Source organism: Diospyros lotus, chromosome 12, assembly GCF_014633365.1.
Source record: "Diospyros lotus cultivar Yz01 chromosome 12, ASM1463336v1, whole genome shotgun sequence".
Lineage (NCBI taxonomy): Eukaryota > Viridiplantae > Streptophyta > Magnoliopsida > Ericales > Ebenaceae > Diospyros > Diospyros lotus.
In genome coordinates, this window is record NC_068349.1 from 35,313,323 (window position 1) to 35,329,834 (window position 16,512).

The window sequence follows — 16,512 nt, forward strand, 5'->3', positions numbered from 1 at the left end:
GTGTATTTTAATTTTAAATAATGTGTATTTATTATATTTTATTTTTTATTTTAAATAATTGTATTATTTGTTTAAGGGTACCACTAACCTTTGTTCTAAGGGCAATGATTAAAAGACAATAAGTGCACCTTATTTTTTAAATAAATTATATTTATTATATTTTATTTTCAACATCTAAACAATTTGATTGGTTAATTAAATATTTTAATGCGCAATGCTTTTATCATTAATCAGTCACATTGTTTGGATGTTAAAAATACAGCGACATTACCTTTTGATTAAATATTTTAAAATATAATATATTTATTATTAACTAATGAAATTATGTGTAGAGACTAAAAATAAGATAAATATTAGTGTACCTTATTTAAAAATAAAGTGTATTTATTGAATCTTATCCATTACTCTCTTAAATTTTCACAGCCAAATGCATATTTTTGCTTTTAAACTTTTATATTTTTTTTCTTGTGAAACTCTAAATTTATTATTATTTCAAATTTGTTCATGAACTGCAAAATCATTCTATTTAAACACCTAACTAGTGCGACAACCGACATATAAATAACACATGCTTGCGAGAGGAGCGAACAAGTTTGGCTGAAGGGCAGGGCCACTTAGGCTTATGCCTAAGCCCCCAAAAAGAGGGGTCCTAAAATGTTTTCAAAAGTCAGTCTTGTCTATTATATAAAATTAAAAATAATAAAAAAATTTTATTATATTTTAAAGCATTCCTAAATTAATAATGACTTAGGATCCTCTTAAGCTAGCCTAAGAGTGACATGAATAAAAACTTACATATGTGAATTTTTTCTAAATTAAAAATAAACTTATATTTTTTGCTCCTATTTTATTTCATAGCATTCTTTATCATCGCTTTCTCTCTATCTCTCTCTCTCTCGTCCATTTTCAATATGAAAATATTCACTTTGGAGATAGTCTCACATTCTCATCTCTATTTCACTAAATTTAATTTTCCATCGTACTTGGCTAATTAACATTGTTTTGGAAACTTTAAAGACATTAAAACTTAAGAGCGTATAGCATTTCAATTAAAAATCTTATAAAATAGACTACTTACAGTGTCAAGTCAACAAAGTTTTTGCATTTATTTATCACGCCATGTGTTGATGACGTGAATCATTTGCTAAACAAGTGTTTAAATAGAGTGATTTTACATGGTTCAATGATATATTTAAAACAACAATAAGTTTAGGATTGCATTCAAGGATAAAACTAAACATAAAAATACATGTATGCTACTTAGACACTTAAAAAGAGTGATATTTAGTGTGACACTCTTATATTTGTCTATTCTATATTTACATTGATTAGATGTATACTATAATAAACTAAGCAAGTGTGTAAAACCATATTTTTAGTATAAAACAATATGAATTTAGAAATCTTTAATAAATGCCCTATAACATGGGTGCGAATTTGTTCACCTCCTTTAACGGGGTAACTTTACCATGTTAGTTGAGGGGGTTAAAAGGTCATTTTGGGGGAGTTTTCTCCCAATGTTTCCCCCTCTCTCCTTTCTCCCTTTCCTTTGCTCTCATCGTCGCCAACCTTCTTTTCGCCTTTCACTGCATCTCCCCGTCTCGTTGCTTTTTGCCTCGCTTCTGCTATGCCTCGTAGCACCTCTGTATCGCCTCGTTGCTACATCATGTCACCGCCTCGTGGTCGGCGGGGCAAGGCGGTCGATGAGCGAGAAAAGGCTACGACGATGGCAACACGAGGCTAGTTGGAGAACAAGAAAAAATGGGAGAGAGAGGAGAAGAAAAGGGGAGACTTGAAGAATAAGAGAGAAGCAGGGAGGAGAGAGAAGAAACAGAAGCAAAAAGAAAAGGAAAGGAACATTAGCTTTTCACGGGATTATTTTAACCCCCGTTAAAGGGGGTGAACAAAATGGCACTCCTACAACATGTATTAACATTATCCATATTTTCATAGATGGCGTATGGTGAAGTGGGTGAGGCCGGCTGCATGTGATTGAATCCCAGGCGTTCGTTATTGGATGGAAGTTTGTAAGTACGTGGAAAGGAGTAGAGAAAGTACGGCGCCTCGAGGACGAGGACTCTCTCTTTTCTGATTGGACCACCCGTTCTATCACCTCAATGATCCGAACCGAACCGAACCGATCCGATTCTCCTGTGGGTTCAGTTCAACTGCTCGGGGCACGTTCAAGTGCCTCTGCGTGCACTGCTGGATTGTGGACCTTGGGTGCCAGATATCACAACAACCGAATCGAGATGGGAATGTACGGCTGCGATCAAATTTCTGGAACTAAAAGGTGAACCATCTCCAACCATTTTAAAGGCGATTTTTATTTTAACAATTAGTAATAATTAATAAGAAAAATAGAAAATATACCAAAAAATAACGATATTTTTATTTTCAATTAAGAGTAAAGTAAAGAAATTGACAATATTTTAATTATATCAAACTTGAGGAGTTCTTCTATTACGAGTAATTTTCAGATCAAATCTGTCTCATCTTTTTTAAAATTTACGATTCGTCTGCTTCACAATCCTAAATAAACGGATAAATTCGTTACAAATAAAAACTTAGAGCCTAACCCTCAGATAGACCATAGACCAAGTAATTGTACAATTTTATATTCAGATACATTCGAACTCACGAATTTGTAATATTCCAAACTTATAAATATTTGCAATGAATCGTCTGCACTACTTGAAGAGATTAAGATTTAGCAATTTCAGTCTAAATAGTTTGATCGATTTAAGCGGTTTGATTGTTTTTTTTTTTTGCTAACTCCCAGTTTTTTAACAGACTTATTGTCAATAAATAATTAATTTTTAATTAGGCAGTTACTTTTATAAGACAGTCAAACAAGCTAATGGAGCAAATTCCTATCAAAACCCTACCGGTCAAATCAATTTAAACCTCATATAAACAAATATTTGTTTATAAACGTGCTAAAATTTGTATGGAGATCCCTTTATTAAATAAAACAAATTTAAACATGATAATAAACGAACCAATAAATGAGGTCAGAAAAATTAAGAACGAGAATTTGATCAATTTGATTATTGAATGATCGATTTATTTAAATTGAATAGTCAAATTTGTATTAAAAATTGAAATAAACTGATTAAATAGATTTTTAAATTGAATAAATTGAAGAATTAAAAAATTAAAAAAAAATCCAAAAAATTAAAATGACAAAGTACAAAACAACATTGTTTTTGACAATTGGGCCTGTTCAATTATTTTGGAGTTTTGTTTATAATTAATATAAAAATTTAATCGAACTGAACTAAAATAACCAAAATTACCAAAATTAGAAAACGAATCTAACCGATTTATAGTTTGAACAAAATTGAACTAGCAATTTCTGTTGGTTCAGTTCAAATATTTACATTTAACTAGCAATTTCGATCGATTTAGTTTAATTATTTCGGTTTAACCCAAATATTACTCACTCTTAAAGAAAATGACTTCAACTAATAAGCGTGGATGATAAAATCACATAATTTTTGTCCTAAAAAGACTTTCACATATGAGAGCAACGATTTCCTTATAAAATCATAACTTATCATTTAACTTATACTAATGTGAAATTGTCTTTCTCCAACACTAATCTTGACTTTGTCCCGATTCGAAATGAGTCGTGTGTACAATAGAGTATGTAGGTATGGTATTCTAACAAATAGGGGCCATGCTATATATCTCTATTGGGATATTATCTTAAAAATGACTCTTGACTTTTTATTCATAAGTAACAATTCTTTATTGATTAAAAATTATATATCGACTCAGTTCAATTAAGAGTAAAATCATGACTTATAATAATGTCGCTTTTACATTTTCACAAAAAAAATCTTTTGGAGACGGTCGGATCTAAGTCAAAGCGGACAAAATATTTTGTTTTTTTAAATAAATGAATGAATAAATAGAATAGAATGATAAAACAAAAGGAGGAAAAGGTGATATGAGGACCAAAATGGTGGAGAAGAAAGGGAATTGAGAATGGGACGAATGGGTCTACCGAATCCCCCTAACAAAACGGCATTTACTTCCCACTGGAAACTGCATTGCAGTCTCGGAGGGACGTTAGTTTCCCACTCATTCCCCACCTTTCATTTCCACACACAGATCCAAAACTATTGCCTACATCTTTACCTTTTTTTTTTTTTTTTTTTCCAATTTCCTTAATAATAATAATAATAATCTTTATTATTTCTCAACACGCTTCTAGGTTTCAAATTTTCACCTCTTTTTTTTTTTTTTAATTTTACTTTTTACCCATTTCATAAATAAAAAAACCCATAAAATTGAACCAAAAATCTTCACTTGATAATGGGTTTGGTCTTGGCGTTCTAATTGGGCCGTATGTTGATTTGGGTGACAGGCAGGTGGGTGTAGGGGGAACCGTCGTTGCAACAAACCCAGCAGTTCTCTTGACTTGAACAAGCCAAGCCAATCCAGGCCAGGCCACCACCTGTTTGATTCCTGTGACACCCCCACCACCCCCCCCCGGCCATCCTCTTAAATTACCAAACTACCCCGGCAATTATTTCTCTAAATATTTAACTTTTGGGCAGTTAACAACTTCCGGAAGGCTGAATTGATTGAACCCTACGCTTTCTGGTCTGGGGCAAAGGAAGGAAGAAGGAATAAAAATTGATTTTGAGGTGAGAAAAGGGTAGTTTTGGAAATTCGAGAAAGGGAGGGGGGGGGGGGGAATAAATACGCACGACGGGTAAGAGGCCTTTGAATGCTCTACAGCTCCCCCTTCTTCATGCACAAGCCTTTTAATTAATTTCTCTTTAATGCTGCCTTATTTGCCGTTTTGGTTTTACATCCAAAATTACTGCAAATGAAATCCCAAAATTCCTTAGCGAATTCCCACGAATTGTATCGCGTTTTCGTATATATCTATTGGTGGAGGAATGCTTGTCACCTACTCCTTTAGCTCCCACTCTCTCTTCCACTCTTCTTCTCCCAAACCAGAACAAAAAGCTCCCGGAATCGGAAGCCATTGCAGAGGCAGAGAAGAAGGTTCCTGTTTCTGGGTTGGTTTGTTTGGCCGGCATGGATAAGCACAGGTGCAAGCTCTGCTTGAGAAGCTTCGCGAATGGAAGAGCTCTGGGCGGGCACATGAGATCTCACTTGATGAATCTCTGTTCGAAAAAACTAGAAGAAGAAGAAGAGGAGGAGGAGGAAGAAGAAGAAGAATTGGGCAACAATGGCGAAGATATTGAGTCTTCGTTTTCCGAAGATGAGGAAGATGAAGTGAAAGAGTTGCTTGGTTACGGGTTGAGAGAGAATCCCAAGAAGAGCATCCGGGTGGTGGATCCGGAATTCTCGTTCGTAGGCTCGACGTCGGTCGTGCTTCAAGACCGGGAGAGCGAGACCGAGTCTTCGAAGAACCCGATTCGGCGACGATCCGAAAGAATCCGAAAATCGGGCAAGATTGAGCCTTTCTGGGCGCCGGAGGCCGAGCCGGAGCCGGCCAGCTCAATCTCCGATGCGTCGCCGGAGGAAGACGTGGCCTACTGTCTGATGATGCTGTCGAGGGATAATAAGTGGATGCGCGGCCCCCGGGAAGTGGAGTCCGGCGAGTTCCGGCGGGTCAAAGCTCGGGTCAAAGGGAAATACAAGTGTGAAACTTGCTTCAAAGTTTTCCGATCTTATCAAGCTCTTGGAGGCCACAGAGCCAGCCACAGAAAGGCCAGAATTAACGGCAACAACAATGCTACCGCTCAAACTCAGCAACAATCGAAAGGAGAGAATAACGGCGTTCACATCCATGAATGCCCCGTATGTTTCAGAGTTTTCTCCTCGGGGCAAGCTCTGGGCGGGCACAAGAGATCGCACGTAATTGGATCATCTTCGACTGTTACTAATTTTCCCAGGAAACAAACACCCAGATTCGGCGAAAGCTTGATCGATCTTAACCTCCCGGCCCCCATTGACGACGACGATCTCAGCCAAATCGACCTCTCGGCGGTTTCCGATGCCGAGTTCGTCAACCCCATCAAGCGTTTTCCCAGAAAATAATAGATTCACAGGTAACAAAGAAAAGGAAAAAGGAAAATTTTTCTTGCTGTTCTCGATCGATGCTTTGGCCATTTTGATTAGTTTCTTTTGAATTACGTCCTCTGTTATTGTAACAGCCAGCTGATTTAGAACATCCATTAATAGAGGAAAGCAGAAAGGCTCATTTCATCGCCAAATCCACTCCATAATTGCTTTGCTGCTTAATATATGAAGAATTACCATTTATTGTTACAGTGAAGAAGAGCTCTGCATTGTTGCTCATGGCTACTTGCTGTTCATACTTCAGAGTTTCCGGCCAGCTGTTCTTCAGCCAACTGCTTCCACAGTTGCATCTCTCATCTCATGTTCATAAAGAGAAATGCATATTCAGGAGAGAAGTTGATCAAGATATGAATATTTTAGTTGCAAAGAAAGCAACTTCCACCTGTCTCCACCACTGCTTCTGTAGCTTCTGTCTAGTTGTTGAACTTGGAACAGAAGAAGAACTCATTGCTTCTGTACCTTCTGTTGCTTAACATTCACAAATAATCTTTCATCTATCATACATAAATTTACAATAATATTATTTAAAATTAATAATAATGAGTAGATTTATTATTTATTTTAAATAAAAGTTAGTATAAATTTATATATACTATATCAATTTAAGAGAATTATTTAGCAAAAAATACCCTAATGCCCTTCTTTCTCCAGCAATGTCTTCCGCAAAAGTACCCTAAGACCCAGGAAGAAGGGTACTAGGAGGGTGTTTTTTTTTTTTTTGGGGTTTTTCTCCCTCAATGCCCTTGTATTTGGAATAAGGGTATTATTGTCTTTTCAATTGCTTCGATGATGCAATAATGTCACCAAATAATTTCCTTTCTTTTTTTTTTTTTCCTTAGACTCTGATCTTTCCCCTTCGTTTTTTTTTTTCTTGCACTCTGATCTTTCCTCTTACAGTTGTGTTCAGCCTCCCATGTCCATGCCTGTGACTGTTGTAAGCTTTACTTAAAGATCTGAATAGTAAATGACAAAAATACCCTCTCTGGCACACTGTAAGTTACCCATCAATTCCTTCTATACTATGGGAAAAATTTGGAAAAGAAGGGGGAGAGAGACAGAGAGAGGTCAGAAGCATCCTTTGTTTTGCTGAGGGAATATTGATTGTTTGGTTTGCCAGAAAATTTTGGCCACATTCATTGAATGCCATAATAAATGGCACTCCTCCTTTCCAATGTTTCCATTGATCTCTTCAGAACATTTTCCCTCATTCTGGAGATTTTCTTTTCTAAATGTGTCTGGAATTCATCTACTTGATGATTTCAGCAAGAGGAATTAAGATTTGTGCTCATTCAACTTGCTAGCTTCGACAAGAAACCATAAAAGATATTGCAAATTCAGAAAAGTAATGTGTTGAAAGCACACTCTCTAATCGATCGAAAAGAGAGACGATCACGGTCTCATAGTTGAACCAAAATGACGGATGGTATGTAAATAGTAGACATTTTCAACTCTTTATATCTCGATCTTAAATTTCTACCATTTAAAAACAAAATCTGATCGATTCGTTCGACCAGTTCAAATGTTCAACTACGATTTTTATAAAAAAAAAAAACAACTAATTTTTGGATAAGTGATTTTTGGTCATGTGTTAGTGATATTTTTATAATCAAAAGGAATAGTAAATTTAAGTCTTGTTGTGTCAAATAGTTGGGTGAGAATTATCTTTTGAATTGCATGGTGCTACTCAAAAGCTTATTTGTATTTAAAAAGAGAGTTGACTAAACAGGCCTGCCTGCCTGCCTGGACAATAGTAGTGGCTTTTTAGTCTTTTCATGAATGGTACAGAGCAGCTAACATTGATTCACATCTCCAAAGTGATGATACTTAGATATTTTTGTAATTATTATGTGTTAATTATTTTTTATTAGAGTAAATAGAATATAGTTAATGATAAATAATTTTTTTATCTAAATAATTTTTGTTTATATAGTATTATTCATGAGTTAGCCGATTCTACTTAGTAAGACAATATTCTTTTATAGTACTACGTGTAACTAAACTAACTTAAGAATCGTTGTTAAATAATGTGAAAAAAATAATTTAGTTAGAGGACAATAATTTTTTATTTGAGATCGAACCAAATATCATGATCCAATAATATATTCATACATCTAAAATGTGTATGTTTTAGCGTAAAGGTCGGACGAGAGTTTTATATTATTTTATTTATAAATTATGATTTAATTTTAAATTAAATATCACGATTCTCTTCAATAAAGAACTAATTAGCTAAGAAGGAAAAAAGTCCTTAAAAATGAATGCTTCTAGTTTAATATTAATGTATAGGTAGGGGTGTTCATTTGCTCCATATGGGAATCAAAATTTCTAAAGATTTTGGATAGAAAATCAAATTAGTTGGGGTTGAGATCGGAACAATCCAAACTCGTTCATACTCTCTATTTTTTTTCAATGTAAAATTTTAAAAAATATATTATGTATTATTTTTTTTATTTTAATTATCATTAGCATTATTTGTTATTATAAGTTGAAACTAAAATATATTATTACTAATATTTAATAACTATTTTCAGACTTGGACCGAAAGTAGATCAAATAGAATTAAAAATTAGTTATAATTAATATTAAAATCGAAATACCAAATCAAGGTCAAGGAGATTCTCCCAAATCCACGAGACACAAACTTACGGATCTCAAAGCTCATTTTAAGTACCCCGCCTCTAGTTAACCTATAAAAAGGTAAGGACTTTTTTGCTTCCACGTGCGTAATACGGTTGGTTCTCAGGTAATAGATTGCACTCAAGAATGTAGATTCGAGTCATAGTAGTTGTAGTGTGGGAATTTCACCTTCTATGAGAGTGGCTCTTTGTAGACACCATGCACTGTGTCTCTTACCTGATACACTGTCGTGTATCATGATTAACCCCTCCCACGTGCATGAGACAATGTGTGGGAACCCTTAAGATAAAGAATTTCACATTTTACACTGAAAGTAAGGACTTTCTCACAATTATGATATTTGACTACGAGTTCATTTTAACTCTTATCTTTATAGATACATACCCATATTTTTTTTTATTGACTTTAACGTCAAAAGCCAAACTAAAGAACCTAACCTCGACTTATACAACCTCTAAGGTATAGTTCCCGGGATCAAAATACCAAGACATTGTGTCTCTCTTGTAGGTATAGTCTTGGAGGTATGAATGCTGATGTCAACGTGTGATGATTAGTTCTAAAATCATTATCGTGGTCGATTAATAAAATTATTTTAAAATTTAAACCAACATACTTTATTTAAAAATAAAATAAATTTACTAATACTTAATGATTGAATTGGACCTCTTTTTTCTAACAATAAATTTTTAGGACATTGCAACGAAGTCATGCATTTCTTGAGGTCAAAAATGTCATGCTCAAACTTTCTAAGAATGCGTGACAAAAGGCGTAGAAAAGAATGGTTAATTCCACCTAAAGTTTGGTACCAGAATAAATTTCTTAAGTAATGATGGTTCAGTCTAGGCCTATAAATCATGGTTCATTTAACAAGTGGAAATGACAAATTTTTAAATAAGTCTTATATCTATATCTTAATTTTTACACTTGTTTTAATTTTAAATCGGTAATTGAGATTGATTAAGCATTTACATATTTATTTTAATTACAAAATATTCTTATTAATTAAATAAAATATTATTAAATATGATAAATTTATTTTCAATCAATAAGATTGCGTTCTCTTTACTTTTCAATTTTTAATTTTGAATTTTAAATTTATTTTCAGTTTTTTGTTTTGATAGTTTGTTTTTAGAAAATTGAAAACGTGTTCTCTTTATGATTTTGAAAAACTATTTCTCAAAACAGAAAATTAGAAAACACGTTCTCTTTGAAATTTTGAAAATAAATTTTTAATAATATTTTATTCAATAAATTTGAGTATTCAGTAAATTAGAAATATTTAATGTTAATATATTATTAAAAATATATATACATTTTAAAATTAATGAATTTTGTAATATTTTTTCTCATTATAATAATAAAATATGAATAAATAAATAAATAAATGTGTTTTGAGTTTAGAGTTTGTTTTGGATGAAAACACTCAAAATAATTTTTTATTGTTTTGAGTTTTCTTTACATTTTTTTTATTTTCAAAAATGCATTTTTAAAAATAATAAAGGGAACGCTTTTTCATTATTTTAGAAAATCGAAAACTAAAAATGACTTAAAAACAACAAAGAGAACGCAACCTAAGAGTTTGAGTGCGTTATAGTCAGAAACAAGTTATAATGAATTTACATTATTTAAAACGATACGTGCTATCTTATTTTTAAATGAGATATATTTATTTCACATTGCTTTCAAGTCTAAATATTTTTCGTCGATTGGTACTATTGCCCTAAAGATAGTATTTAGAACATTCGTTAAGGTATAATAAATGTACCTATTTTTATATGAAATATATTTATTATACATTATTTTTAGTGTATATCTTTTTGTTGTTTGGTATTAAATATATCATGTTTCAATAAATTTTACCAATTACCATAAGTGTTAAACCCTTTTTAGTGTATTTTTTGCACCTTAATGGATTAAGGGCATTCATTAATATTGCCCAGACAGTAAATTCATACTATCTAAAAAGGCAACTGACAATGGCTAAGGTACAGTAAATTTATTCTATCTTAAACCCTAAACTTAAGACACCTAAACCCTAAATTCCAAATTTACTCTCTTTTTTTGAAATAAAATATATTTATTACACTTAATTTTAATTTCAAAACAATTTTATTAATTGATAAAATGTTATAAAATATGATGCATTTATCATAAATTAATAAAATATTTTTAAATTTAAAATAAAATATAATAAATATACTTTATCTAAAAATAAGACACATTTACTCTGCTTATACATAGGGGTGTACAAAATTTCAATCTAATCGAAATAACCGAATCGAACCGGCGGTTTGATTTGAATTTTTTTTTAAATTCAATTTTGTTTGGTTAATTTTTAAAAAAATTTTATTAATCGGTTTCAGTTTGATTTTTTTGTTGAAAATAATCAAACTGATCGAACTTTAAAATGACATAATTTTTGTGGTTAGAAAAATGACGTCATTTTTGGCCTGCCTCACACTTTGAAGAAGAAGAAAGAAAATAAAAGAAGTCAGAGAATCCAACCCTAACCCTAACCCCTCCACCTTCACCTTCACTATTGCCTTTGAGTTTTCAACTTTTTGCCTCTCACCACCTTCTCTTTTATCATCGGTCGTCGATCGAAGGTTGTCGTTCTCGTCTCGCATCACCTTTAGCCAATTGACCTTCCTTGTTCCTTCCGTTCCACTTTCCCCTTTGCCGTTGGCCTTTGATCAACAACCGTTGTCCTCGTCTCACATCATCTTCGGCTAATCGACACTCCTTCTATTCTGCCTTCCCCTTCATCATCAACCTTCAACCAACAATCATAGTCCCCATCTCTTGTCGACCCAAATAGTGAACCGACTCATCTGAGTCCACTTCGCCTTCGACCTTCCTTTCATTCCGCTTTCCCCTTCTCCGGCTTACGACTAGCAACCGATCCACTGGTGACCCATAGAGGTGAGTTTCAGTTAGGATTTTAATTTTTCAACTGTAGCTGATTTTGCTATGGTGAAATCACTGAATGCATCTTGTAGTTAGTTTTCACTGAATGCTTCCTGTAGTTGTTTTACCAATTAACCTAATATATGCTCAGAATGCATGTTTTAGGTTCAGCTTATCCTAATATATGTTCCTGTAGACTACAAAATAATATCATGCTTGTTTTAGGTTCAACTTTTCCTAATTTGTAAACTGTAGTTGATTTTGCTATAGTTTTAGAAGATTGCAGCTTATTCTCCATTATCCTCTCCAATCCATTCGGTTTTTCGATTTTTTGGGTGGTTTCTAGTTGAATTGATTTCTTCGATTTTGTGGATTATTCATTTTTTTTTTGATTTTTTTCAACTTGTTTGGTCTTTAGTTTATTCAATTTTGTTCAATTTTTTTTGTATTTATTCGATTTATTCAATCGGTTCGATTTTTACAATTTGTTCAATTTTTTGGTTTATTCAGTCAGTTCGGTTCATTTTTTAGCCCACTTTGATTTTTTCAATTATTGCACTTCAGTCAGTTCGGTAACCCAACCAATCATTTGTACACCCTACTTATACATTACCCAAAATAAAATTAAGAAAAAAAAAAAAAACCAAAACCCTTAAACCATATTGAATGTAGTGAGCAACACAATATTATTATCATTAATTAATTATCCATAGTCATTGCCAAACTGGATTTCTCAAAGTGTCACTTTTGGAGCTGAAGTCTATGAATTTATACATTGAAATCATTATTAATTGTGGTGTGATAGGACTGACTAATTAAGTGATTCACAAGGAAACACATAATAGTGGGTGGATGGGCTCAATGATTATTGCTTGCTAACTTCCTTGAAATGCCTCATCATGCTAAGGGCTATGTTCTTGCTCTTCCCACTATTTATCCAAATAAAATATTTAATCAAAATTAATTCTTTGTTCTATTTATATATTCCTTTGAAATTAGTAGCAATTTGTCTTTAGAATAAATTATAATAAAAACTCATCATTATAAGAGTTTGTCTTACTTAAAAAATGATGTAAACTTTGCTTGAGAGATTTATGAGAGAACGAAGAAAAAGTAACAAAGCGAAAGAGATACAAATTAATTGTCAAAATCCATCGTTGGATTCATCAAATCGTGATAAGAATAGGTTTATCATGAACCCATTATCAGCAAATCATTTATCATGATGAACACGAGGATACAGAAAATGAAAGAGAAAAAGGAAGGAGTAAGAAGGAGAAAGTCTTTGTCATTGTTGTTGTGATTATTGTCAAAGAAGAAGATGAGATACAAAGTGTTGGTCGAGAGAGAGAGGCAAGAAAGAGTCAAGTACACAAGATGAGAAATTTAACTAAGGTTAAGTAACGACACAGAAAGTTAATATAATAAGATTTATACAGTTAAGGGGGATCGTTATTTTTTTAGAATTTCTAAACTACTATTTGCTCGTAGTCTAAATATCAAGGATATAATTTTTTTTTTCCTTTTTTATATAGATATTTATTTTTTGGCTCAAAATAATTAATTAATGGATTTTCAGTAGATTTTTTAGTTGAAAATTCGTGAGATTCGACTATAATTGTATGTGTCCTATTATCAAAGGGCTAATTTTACCCCTTTTTAAGTGACAAGTTAAAAATATTAAGAATAAGTCATTTCGAAAATATGTACTTGCACCCATAATCGATATATCAATAAACCAATAAGAATAATAAAAATTATCCTAATCGATGAATAAGCCCCGAACATTATGGAGCCATGGTCAATGACATTTGGTCGGCCAAAGAAACATAATTCGACTATTTCACTATACTCAAATTTATGTAATGCGGAAATACAATTAGATCTAAAAAAACCTAAAAACATAACATGCGAGATTAAGCTTTTGGGTTCAAATTTTATGAATCTAAAATACTTTTTCACTACATCCTAAATGATATTAACCTTACTTAAAAACTATAAGCCTTTTTTGCTATTTTTAAATTCGTAACTATTTTGTCACTAATGACACTGATTTTCGTCACTAATACATTTGTATAATACAATGATAGTTGGCTCTGCCATGCCACAAGAGGGTTGGCAACAATAATTTAGTCAGTATCATTTGGGGTGGTATCCCCTGAAAAACAGAGAAAGAAGGGTTAAGGCTACCCTAAAATCTAAGGGTTAGACCCCTATATACCTCTAGTCTTGCTTGGTTCAAAGCCAAAAGGATACAAATAATATATTTGTAACCTTCTTAACATCAATGGCACAAGAATGTTGTTTCTTCTTAATTTATAGGCATTGAGAAAGAAAATAAAATATTTAATTAATAAATATCTTTAAGATAATTATATGTGATATTCTTAAAATTTAGCATAAATATATGAAATATTCCTCACATTTTGAATCTAAATTGACCATATATTTCTTAAACTTTGATGCAAATATTCGGAGAACTTTATTTTTTTGTCACATTGTCTCTACACTTTCTCGAAGTGGTAAGACACTCTCTCAGTAAAAAAAATGATATTAATTAAACTAAATTAAATAAATATTAAGATATTTTTAACTCTAATTAATTTAGTTAGTATCGTTTCTTTCTTGACCATTTTAAAATAGATTAGAGATTGATTTGGTGAAAAATAGAGTTTAAAGGGTTTTCGAGCCAAAGACAAAATATTTATGGCCAATTTATTTGACGCTCACATTAGTAATGGAATGGTGACTAATTTAGAGAATTTCTTAGACATATTTGGTAAAATATAAAGTTTGCAGTTAATTTATCTAAAACTATATTATGACATTTTGTCTTTTGTCACCATAATTTTTTTTCCTTACTATTAGGAAACCAACTCTGATATGGCTGCTTGTGTTATCAGATCCGACACCAGTTAGTGCCAAATAAACACAAAAATAAATATATAACACATGCAAGAGATTAAAGTTAATGTGGTTGGACAAATAACCTATGTCCATGAGCAAAGAAATTTTTTTATGTTTTTTTAATTTACACTTTATTTCGATTTTTTATTTTTTATCTTTTTATGTAGCGTTTGTTAAAATCATTAAGATAAAGTTAGAATACTTTTCTGATCAAAATATAGAATAGTTAAGATAAAATTAGGAAATATTTTAAGATTTTTATCAAAATGTTTGTAATTTTTTTAAAATGCACTGAAAGATATATGCGTTATTTTTTCTTATATGTAAGGTCCAAGATATGCTTATCCGGAGGGAATGGGGAGAAATAAGTATATCTGAAAAATGTTAGATAAGAAATCACGAGACTTCTTTCTTTTCAAGAATTGCTAGATAAGTTTAGTAAACATATTGGAAATGACAAAAGTCTAGAATGCTTTCTCTATCTTATATTTTTCAATCTGTATCTTAGTTAATAAACATTACCTTAAGCTAGCATTTTGTTAAAATGAGCAAGATAAGAGAGTATCAAGATAAGGTTGGAATGTGTAACGACCTGTAAATCGTAGTTTAATTTAATTAGTAGTTTAATGTGTTAATTTAATGTAAAGGGGATAATAATAATAATAATAAGACTAATGGATTGGAGGGGTGAGCGTAAGTGTTGGAATGTTAATTTCCATAGGAGTAGTTTCAAGTTACCATTTAAAATTAAAGGTATGCACATGTTTAATTAAAGAGAAGCTAGCTGAGATGGCAGGCGCACGCAAGAAGGAAGGAAGGTTGCGTGATTGAGCATGGGGAGGGGGGTTGTTTGCTAATTTTGCTGAAAATTATTTCCAACCAATTGAGGGCGCCAAACGACGCCGTATGGAGAGAGAGGAGGCAACTTCTGCTACCCACGTGGCGCGCCATGGCCTTGTAAATTTTTTGTGGCTTTTAAGCCACTAATCAACACATTAAACAGCCAATTGAAGTATTAAATCGGCAGCCAAGCAGAATTAAATTGGAGCAGCGACAGTATGTGTGAGCAGTGAAGAAGAGAGGAAAATTGGGATTATTTTTGGGAAATCTCACTTTTAATCGCAGTCTGAGGATACCAGGTAATTCAAGATGCTGAGTAATAAATTCTGTACGGTTGAAATTTCATTTAGGGTCCAATTTTATTAATTTTGGGCAAATTATACGATGTTGCAGTTTGTATAATTTTTACCGCTTTTGAACAAAAAAAGTCCAAGGATCTATTCTACGAGGCAGGGTAACCCCCATTTTGTATTTCAATCTTTTCCCTTCCGTAAGCTCTCCCATTCGAGTAGTCCGGGTGGTTGGAATATTCGGGCGGAGATGTTTATATTGTTGGTATCAGAGCGTCGTTGAGTCAATTTTAGGGGACGAGTGCCTGTACACCACGACTGTTAGGTAGAGTTAGGGTGTTAGGTCGTGCCTTTAATTTCGAAATGTGTTCTAATTATTCTTGGTTATGTAGGAATATGGATGCATGCCACGGACGAGGTCGTGGTCGACCGCCAGTGCGAGGTCGAGGACATCTTGTCCCTACTCTTGAGGAATCGACAGGTGTAGGAGGTGAGCGAAAGCTAAGGCCTTCGGATATACAGGATACATTGGTAGGCATTTTATGGGTCGTGGATGTATTGGCGGTATCGCAGTTACAGCAGGAGCATAATCATGACAGTGGGAACAATACGGCCCATGCATCACACTCAGGTACACAGAGGGCAAATAATAGTTCTGGTGCTGCACTACTTTAGGATTTCATGGCATTATGCCCGCCAGAGTTTAGAGGAGGTGTAGACGCGACAGAGGCAGAGGACTGGCTGTTGGCAGTAGAGAAGCACCTGAGATCAATGGGTTGTGCAGAGGCATAGAGGGTTCGGTTAGGTACTTTTCTTCTATGAGGAGATGTTGAGCGCTGCTGGGAGACTACCAGGCAGCAAT

At 33.0% G+C, this 16,512-nt stretch overlaps 1 protein-coding gene across 2 annotated transcripts; it reads left to right on the forward strand.

Moving 5' to 3' along the window:
• The first annotated feature begins 4,738 nt into the window (after nucleotides 1-4,738).
• Nucleotides 4,739-6,609, forward strand: LOC127813999 (zinc finger protein ZAT9-like). Of its 2 annotated transcripts, none has more exons than XM_052355203.1 (2): nucleotides 4,739-6,038; nucleotides 6,144-6,609. In XM_052355203.1, exon 1 carries the CDS (start codon nucleotides 5,059-5,061, stop codon nucleotides 6,025-6,027), a length of 969 nt encoding a protein of 322 aa, XP_052211163.1. In that variant the 5' UTR covers nucleotides 4,739-5,058; the 3' UTR covers nucleotides 6,028-6,038; nucleotides 6,144-6,609. The 2 variants fall into 2 exon arrangements, with proteins under 2 accessions (XP_052211163.1, XP_052211164.1); XM_052355204.1 differs by having other exon boundaries at nucleotides 6,262-6,609.
• The last annotated feature ends 9,903 nt before the right edge of the window (nucleotides 6,610-16,512 follow it).